The following is a 14,760-nucleotide window of genomic DNA, read 5'->3' as shown; positions in this document are numbered from 1 at the left end:
CTCGAAGCGCACAGTTTATGGACAGGGACCCACAGTTAAAATATACATCATCATATGATATACAAAATACAGTACAATGCAGTTCATTTCAAAATCTACCCACCAAATACCCATTCACAATTTCATACCAACCTACCAACCGGTTGACATTTATAAATAAGGAATCTTTAAATCCACCAAATCAGTCTCGATATCCTATTATTCAAATATGATTAAAAGTTGTATCTTGAAGATCTGTGATAATCATACATACAGAGGTCAAGACCAAAATTATGTGACTAATGTGAATTCCTCAGCCATGAGAGGGGATTGATGATCGATGATTCTTTTATAAAGCTATCAATCTCATTCCAGGTCATCGGGCCTCTACAGGCTATACTAAAGTTTGTACACTTTAGATGATGATTGTTCCCTCTTAATAAAGGTTTACTTCTAGTGTTATGTCTATGAGAAGTAGTGGTCACTGGAATGAGATGGCAGAGGCTAGAATTTAATCCGTATACTACGTTATACATAATACAAGCACTGTGGAATCTGTTGCACTCTGTAAGATTCAGAAGATTGTACCCATAAATAAGAGAATTTGAGGGAGCATTAAAGTTTGCCCATGATATAACACAAATTACTTTCTTCTGAAGAATCTCCAGTTTTTTAAGATAACTGGGATACGTGTTACACCATACAATAGTTTATATGTGGTTCAAATAGAGTCCGATACAGAATTAGGAGTGCGTTAAGAGGAAGAAAGTGCCTCAATTTTGAGAGTAGACCGACATCCATCCATCCATTTTATACCGCTTGTCTTGGGGTTGCGGGGGGTGCTGGAGCCTATCTCAGCTGCATTCGGGCAGAAGGCGGGTACACATTGGACAAGTCGCCACCTCATCACAGGGCCAACACAGATAGAAAGACAACATTTACACTCACATTCACACATTAGGGCCAATTTAGTGTTAAATAAATGATAAATGGGTTATACTTGTATAGCGCTTTTCTACCTTCAAGGTACTCAAAGTACTTTGACAGTATTTCCACATTCACCCATTCACACACACATTCACACACTGATGGCGGGAGCTGCCATGCAAGGCGCTAACCAGCACCATCAGGAGCAAGGGTGAAGTGTCTTGCCCAAGGACACAACGGACTTGACGAGGATGGTAGAAGGTGGGGATTGAACCCCAGTAACCAGCAACCCTCCGATTGCTGGCACGGCCACTCTATCAACTTTGCCACGCCGCCCCCAATCAACCTTTTGGCGGTGGAAGGAAGCCGGAGTACCCTGAGGGAACCCACGCAGTCACAGGCATATGTAGATAATTTATTCATTAAATATTCAATATGGTTTTTGAAATTTTTAAATCCATCTATGTTTACACCAAGGAATAGTGCTCTCAACTCTCTCAATTGCTTTACCATTTATTTTGATCAGTATGTTATCCAAGTTTTTATGGCTTCTATTTGAATGAAATATAATAGTTTGTTTTATTTATATTTAAGGATAATTTATTACATTTGAACCACTTATCTACTGTAACTAATTCATTATTGACAATAGTTTGAAGGCTTACGGGATTTTTGTGTGACATTAATACATTTGTGTCATCAGCAAAAATTACTTTGTGAAGAATAATTGATGAGTTCACAAAGTCATTTATATACAGTATAATATAAAAATAAGTGGTCCCAATATGGAGCCTTGGGGAACTCCACATGTTAGAATTTTACTTGGAAATTTGCTGTTATTTTTTTGCACATATTGCTCCCTTAAAATAAATAACTCGTAAACCAACTGAGTGCAACTCCTCTGACACCATAATGTTGCAATTTACACACTAACATTTCAAAATCAATGGTATCAAATGCTTTTGATAAATCAAGGAAAACACTGATTCCACACTCACCGTTATCAACAGCATCATTGATTTTTTTCAATTCGATCAAGGATTGCCATACGGGTGGTATTCTTCTTCCTGAAGCCATATTGGGATGGGCTGAGTACATTTAGTTTATCCAGGTATCCGCTTAGTCTGTTGTATACCCTCTTTTGAGAATGTCGGTAGAATCGATATAGGTCGATAATTTTACAAGTTGTTTTTATCACCAGCTTTGTGAATTGGTGTACTTTTTGCAATCTTAGTCGTTTTAGGTACCACTCCATGGAGCAGAGAGAAATTAGAAGAATATACAAGCAAATCCACGATTTCTTGTACAATGAATTTGACAATTTTACCACACACATCATCCACACCAGCAGTATGGGAACTTTTCAGGTTCATAATAATTTTAATAACTTTTGATTTATTAGTAGGTGTAAGAAAAAAAGAGTTTAAATAGGTACCTTTGAGGTAATGTTGGTATGCTGTTCCCTTTTGTGGGGTTATGTTTTTCGAAAGTGTTTCACCTATAGAGCTGAAGTAATTGGACTTTTGATGTAGCATTTATAGAGATTATTTTTCTTATTGATTTACTTCATTATGCCCTTAGTGAGCCACGCATTTTGTTCTTCTATATTGTTTTTGATATTCTTTTGCGGTATCGTAGTGTTAACGCTATTAGTTATTTCATTGATAAAAGCATTATAGGCCTCTACCGGAGTTATACAGCTATCGACATAATCCCACGTTTTGTGCCTAAGATTTTCAGATAATCTAAGTATCTTTTTGATAATACTTTTACTTTTCTTTTAGAAGGAAGTTTGCTGTGTTGATCCCCAGATTGTAGTTGAAGAGCGATGAAGAGAATGATAGGAAAGTGATCAAAAATGTCTGACAGTATTACACCTGAATCAAAGTGAGCCTTTTGAGTGTTTATAATATTGTCATTGATGGACTTGGAGGTTTCCGTCTCTCTAGTTTATGTCTTAACTGTTGGGGAAAAATTACGAAGAATTAAGACTATTTAAAAGTCATTTTTCATGTCATTAGTTTTAGCTAAATTAATGGTAAAATCTCCAAGAATAAAACAATTATGACGTTTATTATTTATACGATTTAATAAATCATCCCAGGACCAATCACCGCCTCGTCGCAGGGCCAACACAGAACAACCATTCACACGCACATTCACACACTAGGGCCAATTTAGTGTTGCCATTCAGCCTATCCCCAGGTGGATGTCTTTGCCATTGCTTAAATCGTGCTGTAGATGCATTCATTGTTTGTAATCTGCAGTTACTCTTAACTTCTTTAAAGCCTATGGTGGGTTCAAGGAACATGGGAATTTTTAGCATTTGCTGAAAATTGCTACAATTGACAGTACAGTGTTTCTCTGCTATTGCCCTATTTTAGGTTGATAGATCAATCATTCTTTGCACTATCTTGATGTCATCTTTATTTTAAAGAAGAAAGAACATTTGTCTGATCTCGATAGAATGCAAATGTTTTGCATTATTTATTTAATTACTAATTGTATTTTATTTCTGTTTTGTAGTAACTTTAAAAATAGACATATGCATCTTTAACAATAAAGTGTGGCTTGAACATTTGAACATCAGCGGTGTCAATGATTGTTTTTGCCTGACAACCTGAGGAGAGAGAAATTAAATTATTTGCCTAATACATTTCTTTAAAAAGACACAAATTTGGAGAATAACACCTTAAGGATTTTGTCTAAGAATTCTTTACTATTGGGATATAAGATGTGATTGAAGTCTGCACTCCGAGTGTTTTTTTTAGTTTATATGTATTTTGCATAGTTTTCTGCATGTAAAACTATAATTACCCTCTAAAGCAGCATACGGACCCCGGGCCCGATTAAACTCCTCAATCTGACCCACCAAACGTATCCATACATTTTTCTTTAAACCTTTAACATCGAAACTGTAGCCGCCATAATGTGCAGTACTGTTTTCAAATACCGAACGTCTTGAACTTTAGAAAGTGTTCCATTGGTTTGAATCTGCACTTTTGAGTGATAATACGGATTATTACGGTAATCTTAGGGATCTCGTTAGAGCATCTCCAGGCAGACAAGGCAGGAAGCAGAGTGGGCGGGATTTGTTTACAGAGCAACCAGAGCAGGACGTGAGAGTCAGGGGCAGACAAGGTAGCAAAGTTCTCCATAAAAGTTACATTTTATCAGATATGGGGTTTTTATTTTTACCCTTTGCATTCATGTTTTGCCGTGTTTGTTGAATTTTTGTTGCGTTTTGCACGAGTGTAAAATTTATTTATCAAGGTGGTCGTCTGGGAAGTTAAATTTAAAATACCACTGATAGTCACACACACACTAGGTGTGGTGAAATTACTCTCTGCGTTTGACCCATCCCCTTGTTCCACCCCACTGGGAGGTGAGGGGAGCAGTGAGCAGCAGCGGTGGCCGCGCTTGGGAATCATTTTGGTGATTTAACCCCCAATTCCTGATGCTGAGAGGTAATGGGTCCCATTTTTATAGTCTTTGGTATGACTCGGCCGTGGTTTGAACTCACAACCTACCGGTCTCAGGGCGGACACTCTAACCACCAGGCCACTGAGCAGGCTTGTAGTAAAAGGGTATGTTCTTTCCTAATATTCAGTGTTGCGTTGTTCATAGTTAATATTGTGAACCACATATTCTTTATTTTAATGTACATTCAGGTCGTCTTATTTCATAAAACACTGTACATTTTTATTTTAATTTAGGTGGTGTCTCAAAACATATTTAAAACAACTTTTATTTAGCATTCCATCAGACAATATTGTGTGAGTTTTTGTATTAGTGTTCCAAAAAAAGAAACTCATTTTATTTTGAGCACACACATTGGCCCCCAGATGCATATTTTTCTGTCAAAAATGGCCCCCAGTCAAAATAATTGCCCCGGCCTGCTCTATTGAAAGTGTTTTGTTTTAACATGTTTGGGTGCCTGGAAAGGATTAATCAGATGTTTGTTTCCTATGGGAAAAATAGGACCCTTGGAGTGAATTAGTAATGAAAACCAAGGTACCACTGTATTCCTTTCTTTTTTGTGGCAATGGATTGCCCTAATCTGTTCAGTTTTTAATTAAAAACATGACACATTTACAAGCTAATGCAATTGGAGAGCTGTGTCAATGTGTGCTGCTTGTGTTACTTCCTCATGCAGCCCCAGACTATTTGCACAAAGCGTTCTGAAAACAATGTGGCTCTATCTTCAGACTACCGTATACACAGAGCTGTCAAAATGGATATACTCACCCATGGTTTCAAGATATTGTTGACACCACTAGATGGCAGTAATTTATTTCACTTTGTCATTTCTTGATACTAAAAGTAAAAGGATAATTCTGTCAAGTGCTGTGCATTGTGGAAATGTGGTGCACCTGCATACATTCCAGCATGTGATGTTAAACAAATGTGCAACATGCCTTTTGAGCAGAGAATATACATAAACTTTGCACACATTCACTACAGTTAGATCGTTGCAAAACAAGTCTGTCTCCCTTAACTCCTGAGTGGTAGTTTTGTCTGGCCACATATATTCTCTCATAAGAAGATGAAAAATTACTATGCTGTTCATACCATATTAGAGTCAACAGTCTAGTCTTTAACATCTTAATTTACGGGGTCTTTATGCTGGACTTGCAAAGTTGTGTTTGAATACGTAAGTGTGACACATGCAATTTTTGTCTTGTACATTAAGAACATCTGCGATGAGGTGGCGACTTGTCCAGGGTGTACACCGCCTTCCGCCCGATTGTAGCTGAGATAGGCTCCAGCACCCCCCGCGACCCCAAAAGGGAATAAGCGGTAGAAAATGGATGGATGGATGGACATTAAGAACATAAACTAAACCATCGTCAATAATATGTTTACTCTTCAGAGCAATAGAGTATAACCCTTCAGTAAACGATTATTTACAAGTTCAAAAACTTTGTGCCCTTCAGTGTTTTTATTGATAATAATTTTATGATCTGAACCATAAAAAAGACAGTGGTCAAGAATGGCATGCTTGGCAAAGTTCCAAAGGGAAAACCACTCATGAACACAATGTTTTAAAGTCTACCTTTTGAGTGACTCGAAACTAAGTGAAGGTTCTGGAGTGGCCCAGTCAAAGTCCAGACTTGAATCTGTTTGAGATGCTGTGGCACTGATTGAGCTGTGGATGTTCAACAACTTTGACTTCTCCAATTGGGTTGAGGTCTCGACTCTCGAGGGACATCCTTGACCACTCCCATCACCTTCGCATTCCTCTTTCTCAGCAAGACATTTGTCACCTTGAATGTGTGTTAGGCCTTGTTATCGCGTTCCAAAACTGCCATGGGACCCAGTTTCCCATAAGATGGGATGATGCTCTGCGTCACGATGTCACAACACATGCTGGAACTCATATTTACCTCAACGAACCGCAGATCCACAATACCGGGAGCACTTATGCTATCACTTATACTTGACTGTAGACACTGTTATCTTGCATATAAATTGTGTTGCCAGCTGTTTAGACAATGACGTGATTTTGAGTCATTTTCAGTGGTAGTAAATCTATACTGACGTACACTGATTACTCAAGTGTACTAAGTATTTCCACGTTTAATTTCTGGTATTATCCCTTGAGAAGGTGTAATGTAACATGAAGGGTCACTAAAACATAAGAGGGGGTATTCAATAATATGAGATACTCTGCCTGTCTGGAAGTCTTCGACTTATAATCACTATTATATAGGGGTGTAACAGTACGTGTATTTGTATTGAACCGTTTCGGTACGGGGGTTCCGGTTCGGGGGGTTCGGTTCGGAGGTGTACCGAACGAGTTTCCACATGGGCATATTAAGTAGCGTAACGCACGTTGTGTAAACAATGCACTCCGAGGCACAACACACGGCATGCTAGCAGTTAACGGGCTACGATAGACTGACCATACGTCCTCTTTTCACCGGACATGTCCTCTTTTGCGGAGCTGTCAGGGCGGAGTTTCTTAAATGCCTCGAATGTCCGGCATTTTGAGTTAGGGTTGCGTGTATTTTCAATGTACGTTCAGGGTTAAGAAGGAGTTGAAAACAAAACAAATTGTGCGCGCAGCAGCATTCGTGAGGGAGGGGCAGAGACAGAGAGAGTGAGAGAGTTATGATAAACGCGGATGCGTCGCCAGGCTCTGCTTTTTATCCATAGATTTATCAGATTTAATTTTTTTATTATCTATAGCAGCGGTGTCAAAAATGGGCCCCGGAGGCCATTTGCGGCCCACAGCTAATGTTTTAAAGGCCCACGGCACATTCTAAAAATACTATTAAAATAAACAAAAACATAACACAAGTGAAATAAAAAAGCTTAAAGGTAAAATGTAATTTAGAAAAAGTTGCAATGTTGACTAATAAAATAAAGTTTTTTTTTTTCTTTCAAACTGTCATTGCTCAAAACATAATATTGAATCAAAATCAATTTTATTATGAATTATTGACCTATCCAAGGTTCCAATTACTTCACATCAAATATTCCAGTAAGAAAAATATTTTTGGTGGAAGATTTTGCAAATTTGCTAAATAAATAACCACAAAATGTATATTTTGTTGTTTTCTTACTGTACCGAAAATTAACCAAACCGTGACCTCTAAACCGAGGTACGTACCGAACCGAAATTTTTGTGTACCGTTACACCCCTACTATTATAGTATTAAACAGCTGTGAGTCACACGTCCAGTTATGTTTGCTTTCGCCGGTAGTCTTGTTTTTCTGCAGTCCTTTCGTCTGTTGGCTGCTTGTCCCTTGTGTGTCTTACTCTTCTCCCCTCCTTGCTTTTCTTCTTTGCGTTCTCAAATCCCACCTCCTCTTCCTCCTCCTTCCCCTTCTAGCTTTGCATGAAAAGGCTGTGCTTGCATATGTGGCTCAGAGGTGTTGTACGTGTGCGTGAGAGAGATGTATATTTCAGCTTTTTTGAAAGTTCTGAGTTTGAAGCCAAGGTAAATTACGAAGGAAGGACGAGAGGTGAAAGTAACTGAAAGTGGAGACGTGTACCTGTGACTGCCTGCTTTCCACTCAATTTCTCACTCTTGCTTTGTTTCTTCCTTTTGCCCAGGGCGCTGTAATCGGCATTGATGACGAGGACGACAGCACATTCACCATCACTGTGGACCAGAAGACTTTCCATTTCCAAGGTGAGCTGATGCTCCTTTCAGTTCAGTAGTATATTTTCTCTCTCTCTCTCTGTCTCTCTCTCTCTCTTGCTCTCGCTGGCTCTCTCGCTCTCTCTCGCCTTGGCTCTCTGTGGTCTCTTTTCCCACCATTGCTGCTGTTCATTCGCTCTCTCTTGCTCTACCTCCTTCCCTCCCCCCACACACACACCCCACCCACCCATTCGTATCCTCCCCGCCTTTTAAAGACTCGGATCAGCCTAGTCTATGCCAGGAAACATGCACATCAGTCAAAGTGGGCTGTGTGCAAATTGTACATTTTTAACGAAACGTCACCGAGCTTTGCGAAGTTGGAGTGAAACAATGAAATTTGCTCCGCGGGCCGTTAGATAGATTCCCGGAACAGCAAACAAGGAAGGAATTTGTTTTCCTCAGCACTCCTGACTGCGGCTTAGTGAGAAGATTGCAGCTTGTGTGTCTCTGCAGCTGCCCCTCTGGGAATAATAATGGAATACTGCTGAGCTGGAAGCTGAGCTCAGGTCTCTTTCGGCTGCTGCCTTTCCTCGCCCTACACTACAACCCTGCCACTGCTGGTACTGTAACCAGTCCGTCCATCAATTGGGACAGGATTGTCTCCCTGCCCCGCATTTCTTAGTCGCGTCAACCTTTCCCTATTTTGGAGGAGACAGAGAACCACCTCACCAGGTTTTGAGCTCACCTCAATTGTCGGTCATCTCTGTTCTTCCATCTTCCCATTTGTGTAAATTTTCCCCCCTCACTGCCAAGAAAACCCTCACATTTCATCGCCAGCTTCCATCCACCCTCAACTCATCCTCAAGGGTCATCTGCCACAGTCCATGGGCATCCTGCCCCTTTCACCACCTCCATGCCCTCTCCCATGTCTGTGTTCCGAAGCTGTATTCTGTGGTTCTCCAAACGGAAGGGTAAGGAGAAAACTGTCCCTGGCTGGTACCACATGCATGTCAAGTCTTGAGATGAGGAGAAGTGGCGTTGATTACTGGTGGTCTGGGTTTTACAATTTAGGCACAGTATTTTGTTTTGTTTTGTTTTGTTTACTTCGGCTTATTGGTTTTGTTATTGCCACTCAAGCTGGGTTTCTGCGGGGAATTAAAAAGCATTAAAAGTCATTAAATGGATTTTGCGAAAATTAAGGCCTTTAATGGCATTAAAAATGTGAGGTCCAGAGGCATTAAAATGTATACAATTATAGAACTTGGCCGATAGTCAATACGTCAATAAATAAAATGATAAATGAAAGTGAATTTAAGAAGTTGTAGCCATCGATAAATTGCTACCTCTGTCTTTGTGTTTTTTTTCGTTGTCTCTGGCTTTAAAACTGGAAACAAGATGTCTTGCAAGGTTCGAAAGCGTGAAAAGAGCTGCCTCAATATGGCAAAATCAAGTGGCTCCAAGGCACAAATTTTGCCATTTTTTGGTGACTGTAGGCGTGTAGTCCTAGTTTGACATTCTTTGGTGACTGTAGATTTGTAGTCCTAGTAACTGTGACACCATGTCATGTTAATGAGGAAGCTGACCTTGTTTCATACATGACTCCTTTATTCAGCCGTCTCCAGTAGCATGAGCTAACTTAGCTAATATTAGGAACTCACGAGACGCACGCACCTCACGAGACGCACGCACCTCACCTACGGTGGCTTCTGATGGACAAAAAAACAATGGTCACAACAGACCACAACTCTTATTTTATGACATTCCCAGAGTAAATGAATTATAGTTCCTTCCGCTGCCTGGCACTTTATACATAACTTGTTATCTACTGTAGACATTTTAAACAATGTCGAGGGTGTAAAATACAGTCTATTCAAAATATTTTATTGACTCAGCCTTTTTTAAATAACAATAACAATGATAATAGTAATAATGGATTAGATTTATATAGCCCTGTTTTTATCAAAACAAAAATGCATCCTAAGGGCTTATTGGCAATTTTCCAAATATCATTTCATGACATTTTTTTTTCTAAAATGTTTTATTCAATCATACATTTGCAAAGACATACATCATTTGTATTCATAGTATGATGTTAATTTATTATTCTGTAAAACCTTTTAACTATTTTTTTAAATGGTATTCCGATTAAAAAATTGTATCCTCCAGCTATGATAGGTCATATTTTCAGAGAATATGTATTTTTACAGCATGTTTCAAAGAGACAAAATAAAAAAAAATTAAAAAAAATTCTGTTTATTGATCATTGGTTATCAAGCTTTTTTCACCAAGTAACACTTTAGAAAACCAACAATAAAATACAGTGGCGTGGTAGGCCTAAGTATTCGTTAAAAACAAGGCAGAGGTTTTATGAACCCAAGTACATTTAGTATTTTTGGCCACTGTAACATTGCACACTGTTTGAACAGTAACACTGTGTTAGAACATAGTAAAAACACTGTACTTTAAGTGATTTTTTTATTACCACTAGGATGGAGCCTGCGTACCACTACTAGTGGTATGTGTACCACAGTTTGAGAATCACTGATATTGATCATCTAATTCAGAATATGATGTTTATTTAGAAGGATTAAGTGCAATTCCCTATTAATAATGTTGATTGAAGGCACATGTGATGATTGACGGGCAGAAACTTTTAATTGGCTGTTGTCTACGGCCGTGCACAAAGTGAGAACAACGAATGCTACTACTGAAAAATAAATAAAATAAATTCTCAGATGAAACAGTCTTGCGAGCCAATTCTAATTTCCTAGATAGTAACAGTTAATGTAAACTTTAACTATTCAAGATTATTACTGTCAAATATTTACGGTACAATTATGTTTATACAGACAAATGTAAGCTTTTGACTGTATATAATACCATGCACATAAGCATTACAATTTTTTCAAGTGGCATTAAAAAGCGTTACATTTGATTTGCTAATACCTGTAGAAACCCTCTCAAGAATATTGTAAAGCTCTGTGAACTAGATTGTTGAATCAGGTGTGATGGCGTGTTGTCTTGCATTTCAGCCTGCCGGTACAGTGTGATAGTGTGACCATGCTTAAAGTAAGGGTGTGACATCTGACTCTTATCATACTCTGGAATTCTGATTGGCATGTGAAACTATTCGAACACAATATAAAAGGAAGTGATATTTCTTAGCTGATCAACAGTTAAATGACTCTGCTTCATTGATCACAATTAGTTTAAAATCAGCATCATAACGTTTCTATTTGCTAACTTGCCCAACCTATGGGTCACATTGGTGTGGTGGCTGCAGGAAGAAAAGCTCTTATTCTCTTGAGCTGTTGTTTAGTGCCACCTGCTGGTTTGCAAGTATAAAGCTCTGAAATCAGAATATAGGAAGCCCTGTGTTTTTCAGACTTTTTGTAGATCTTATTTTTGTTTCAACACGGTAATAATTTCATTGATCCTTAAGATTTTCTGAAAATTGTGTGAAATGTATTTCCTGGAGAAAAGTTGCATAAATGTACTTCACTTTTTGCAGTAACCAGCAGATGCTGTTGATTCACTCTAAATTAGTTTTTAGACTTACATTTACAGAGACAATTATTTTGTAAAAAGAATGAACAATTAATTTGAATGGAAACAAGAAAAGGGAATTATTTATATGCTCTGGGTTCCTGGAACTAAAGGTTGCTGTAGAAGTGTGTGGTTCGTGTTTCCACCACATTTCACAGTTAAGGGTACCGGTAGTTTATACAAATCAGGCTGATGACGTATGGAAGAGCGGTGTAGTATATTTCTACACTGATAACCATGTAAATAAACAGACACTTTTAGGCCACAGTTCTTTCACAAAAAAGAAAGCAAATGAAATACAAAGCATTAATTTACGAAATGATATCATTTAAAAAAGAAAATGTACCGAATTGTTCATAAAAAGTCAGGCTTTTGTCCTCAGTGTCCAATAGTCAGAAAGTTGTCCTCTCCATAAATGATGAATTCATGAGGGTCAGCCGATTCTTTTTGGTCCATTTCAGCTGTAAATAACAATATATAAAGAATAAATGTCAGTGTTTATCTCACGCCGACAATACGAAGACATCGGCTTTAGCGTTAGCTTGTTAGCATTACCATTCCGTTAACTCGGGTTGATGCTAATAACCACGAATAGCATTTCAGTGATTACTTTGACAACATGTAATAAAGTAAATGGTTAATACTTGATGTCATTTACCTTCATTCCACTCGTGTACTGTCTTCTTTATTTCACAATGATTCTATTGGTTTATTGGGTAATATATTTTATTATCCTTAAGGCTCTGGATGTTGTGGGGCTGTCTTGGTTGACAAGACTCTGCAACATCGCGTGGACATCGGGGGCGGTACCTCTGGATTGGCAGACCGGGGTGGTGGTTCCTCTCTTTAAGAAGGGGAACCGGAGGGTGTGTTCCAACTATCGTGGGATCACACTCCTCAGCCTTCCCGGTAAGGTCTATTCAGGTGTACTGGAGAGGAGGCTACGCCGGATAGTCGAACCTCGGATTCAGGAGGAACAGTGTGGTTTTCGTCCTGGTCGTGGAACTGTGGACCAGCTCTATACTCTCGGCAGGGTCCTTGAGGGTGCATGGGAGTTTGCCCAACCAGTCTACATGTGCTTTGTGGACTTGGAGAAGGCATTCGACCGTGTACCCCGGGAAGTCCTGTGGGGAGTGCTCAGAGAGTATGGGGTAACGGACTGACTGTCTTATTGTGGCAGTTCGCTCCCTGTATAATCAGTGTCAGAGCTTGGTCCGCATTGCCGGCAGTAAGTCGGACACGTTTCCAGTGAGGGTTGGACTCCGCCAAGACTGCCCTTTGTCACCGATTCTGTTCATAACCTTTATGGACAGAATTTCTAGGCGCAGTCAGGGCGTTGAGGGGATCTGGTTTGGTGGCTGCAGGATTAGGTCACTGCTATTTGCAGATGATGTGGTCCTGATGGCTTCCTCCGGCCAAGATCTTCAGCTCTCACTGGATCGGTTCGCAGCCGAGTGTGAAGCGACTGGGATGGGAATCAGTACCTCCAAGTCCGAGTCCATGGTTCTCTCCCGGAACAGGGTGGAGTGCCATCTCCGGGTTGGGGAGGAGATCTTGCCCCGAGTGGAGGAGTTCAAGTACCTCGGAGTCTTGTTCACGAGTGGGGGAAGAGTGGATCGTGAGATCGACAGGCGGATCGGTGCGGCGTCTTCAGTAATGCGGACGCTGTATCGATCCGTTGTGGTGAAGAAGGAGCTGAGCCGGAAGGCAAAGCTCTCGATTTACCGGTCGATCTACGTTCCCATCCTCACCTATGGTCATGAGCTTTGGGTCATGACCGAAAGGACAAGATCACGAGTACAAGCGGCCGAAATGAGTTTCCTCCGCCGAGTGGCGGGGCTCTCCCTTAGAGATAGGGTGAGAAGCTCTGTCATTCGGGGGGAGCTCAAAGTAAAGCCGCTGCTCCTCCACATCGAGAGGAGCCAGATGAGGTGGTTCGGGCATCTGGTCAGGATGCCACCCGAACGCCTCCCTAGGAAGGTGTTTCGGGCACGTCCGACCGGTAGGAGGCCACGGGGAAGACCCAGGACACGCTGGGAAGACTATCTCTCCCGGCTGGCCTGGGAACGCCTCGGGATCCCCCGGGAGGAGCTGGACGAAGTGGCTGGGGAGAGGGAAGTCTGGGCTTCCCTGCTTAAGCTGCTGCCCCCGCGACCCGACCTCGGATAAGCGGAAGAAGATGGATGGATGGATGGATATTTTATTGTTCTACAGTGTGCCTTGTATACTGGTGATTGTGGTTTTTAATGTTTTTATGTTTTGTATGAATTGTGTTTACTTGTTTCATTCTGCCTTGATGCTGAATTACAAATGTCTGCACAACTATTTTACCTCCGGGTACAATTAAAGAGACCTTGACCTTGAGAAGTAATCACTTGAGATTGTTGCTTCAATTCTGGCTTCATACTCCTCTTTAAATAAGTTTGATAATAGTCATAATAAAAGAGTCCGTCCACTTCTCGTAGCTTTGTGTATTGAAATGAAGTTTGTAAAAATAATAAACAAAAATAAAATGCATATAGTTTAAAGAGAACGGCTGAATAAAAACAATGCGTGATCAGCGTTCTTTAGCACAAAAATGGCACACGAAACTTCCTGCAAGTCGAAAGTTCCTTTTGTTCTTCTAACTCGCCATTGTCAAGTTTGGTGTAATAGAAATACACAAGAAATAAACAAGTTGTCTAGAATTCTGTAAAGGGCGGAGCTTTGTCAGAAAAATACCATTTAGGAACGCCCCCAACTGTGTTCAACCAATCAGAGTTCGGCCAAACCTTCCAAAAGTCCCACCGAGCCTGAAGCTAAATCTACCCGGGTACTTTTTGGTTGAAGCAATCCCCACCAAAGTTCCTGCGGTGGAAAAGGGCCTAAGATATTTGGAATGCTCCTAATCCTCTATTGGAGGAGTAAGCAGAAAATTAACACTAAGTAGGCCCTTTTCCATCAAAAGTTCAGCAACTTTAAATTCCTTGAACCTTTAGTTCCTAGAATTATAGGTTCCGGTAGACCAGTAAAGACAGGATGGTAGCACGGGAAGACCACACCGCGTGTGTCAAATTTCCCAACCCCACAAGTACTTCGAAAATAATGACACCTAAAGCAACTACAAAGAATTCAAGGAAAAAACATGAAAGATGGGCCTACAGGATGGATCACAAGGTAACGATAATGGAAATAGACAACAAGCTCACCGGAACTCCAGTAAACGAGAAAAAGCTCC

At 40.2% G+C, this 14,760-nt stretch overlaps 1 protein-coding gene across 3 annotated transcripts in view; it reads left to right on the top strand.

Moving 5' to 3' along the window:
• Nucleotides 1-14,760, top strand: part of osbpl9 (oxysterol binding protein-like 9) — a 90,012-nt gene that overhangs the window by 11,672 nt on the left and 63,580 nt on the right. For all 3 annotated transcript variants that reach the window (XM_061977787.2, XM_061977786.2, XM_061977788.2), the window contains one exon: nucleotides 7,970-8,048. In XM_061977787.2, the coding sequence (XP_061833771.2) occupies nucleotides 7,970-8,048 (79 nt within the window). The remainder of the gene's footprint in view (nucleotides 1-7,969; nucleotides 8,049-14,760) is intronic.

The sequence above is a fragment of the Nerophis lumbriciformis genome, linkage group LG18 (assembly GCF_033978685.3).
Source record: "Nerophis lumbriciformis linkage group LG18, RoL_Nlum_v2.1, whole genome shotgun sequence".
NCBI classification, from domain to species: Eukaryota; Metazoa; Chordata; class Actinopteri; order Syngnathiformes; family Syngnathidae; genus Nerophis; species Nerophis lumbriciformis.
This window is presented reverse-complemented; position numbering and strand designations above follow the sequence as displayed.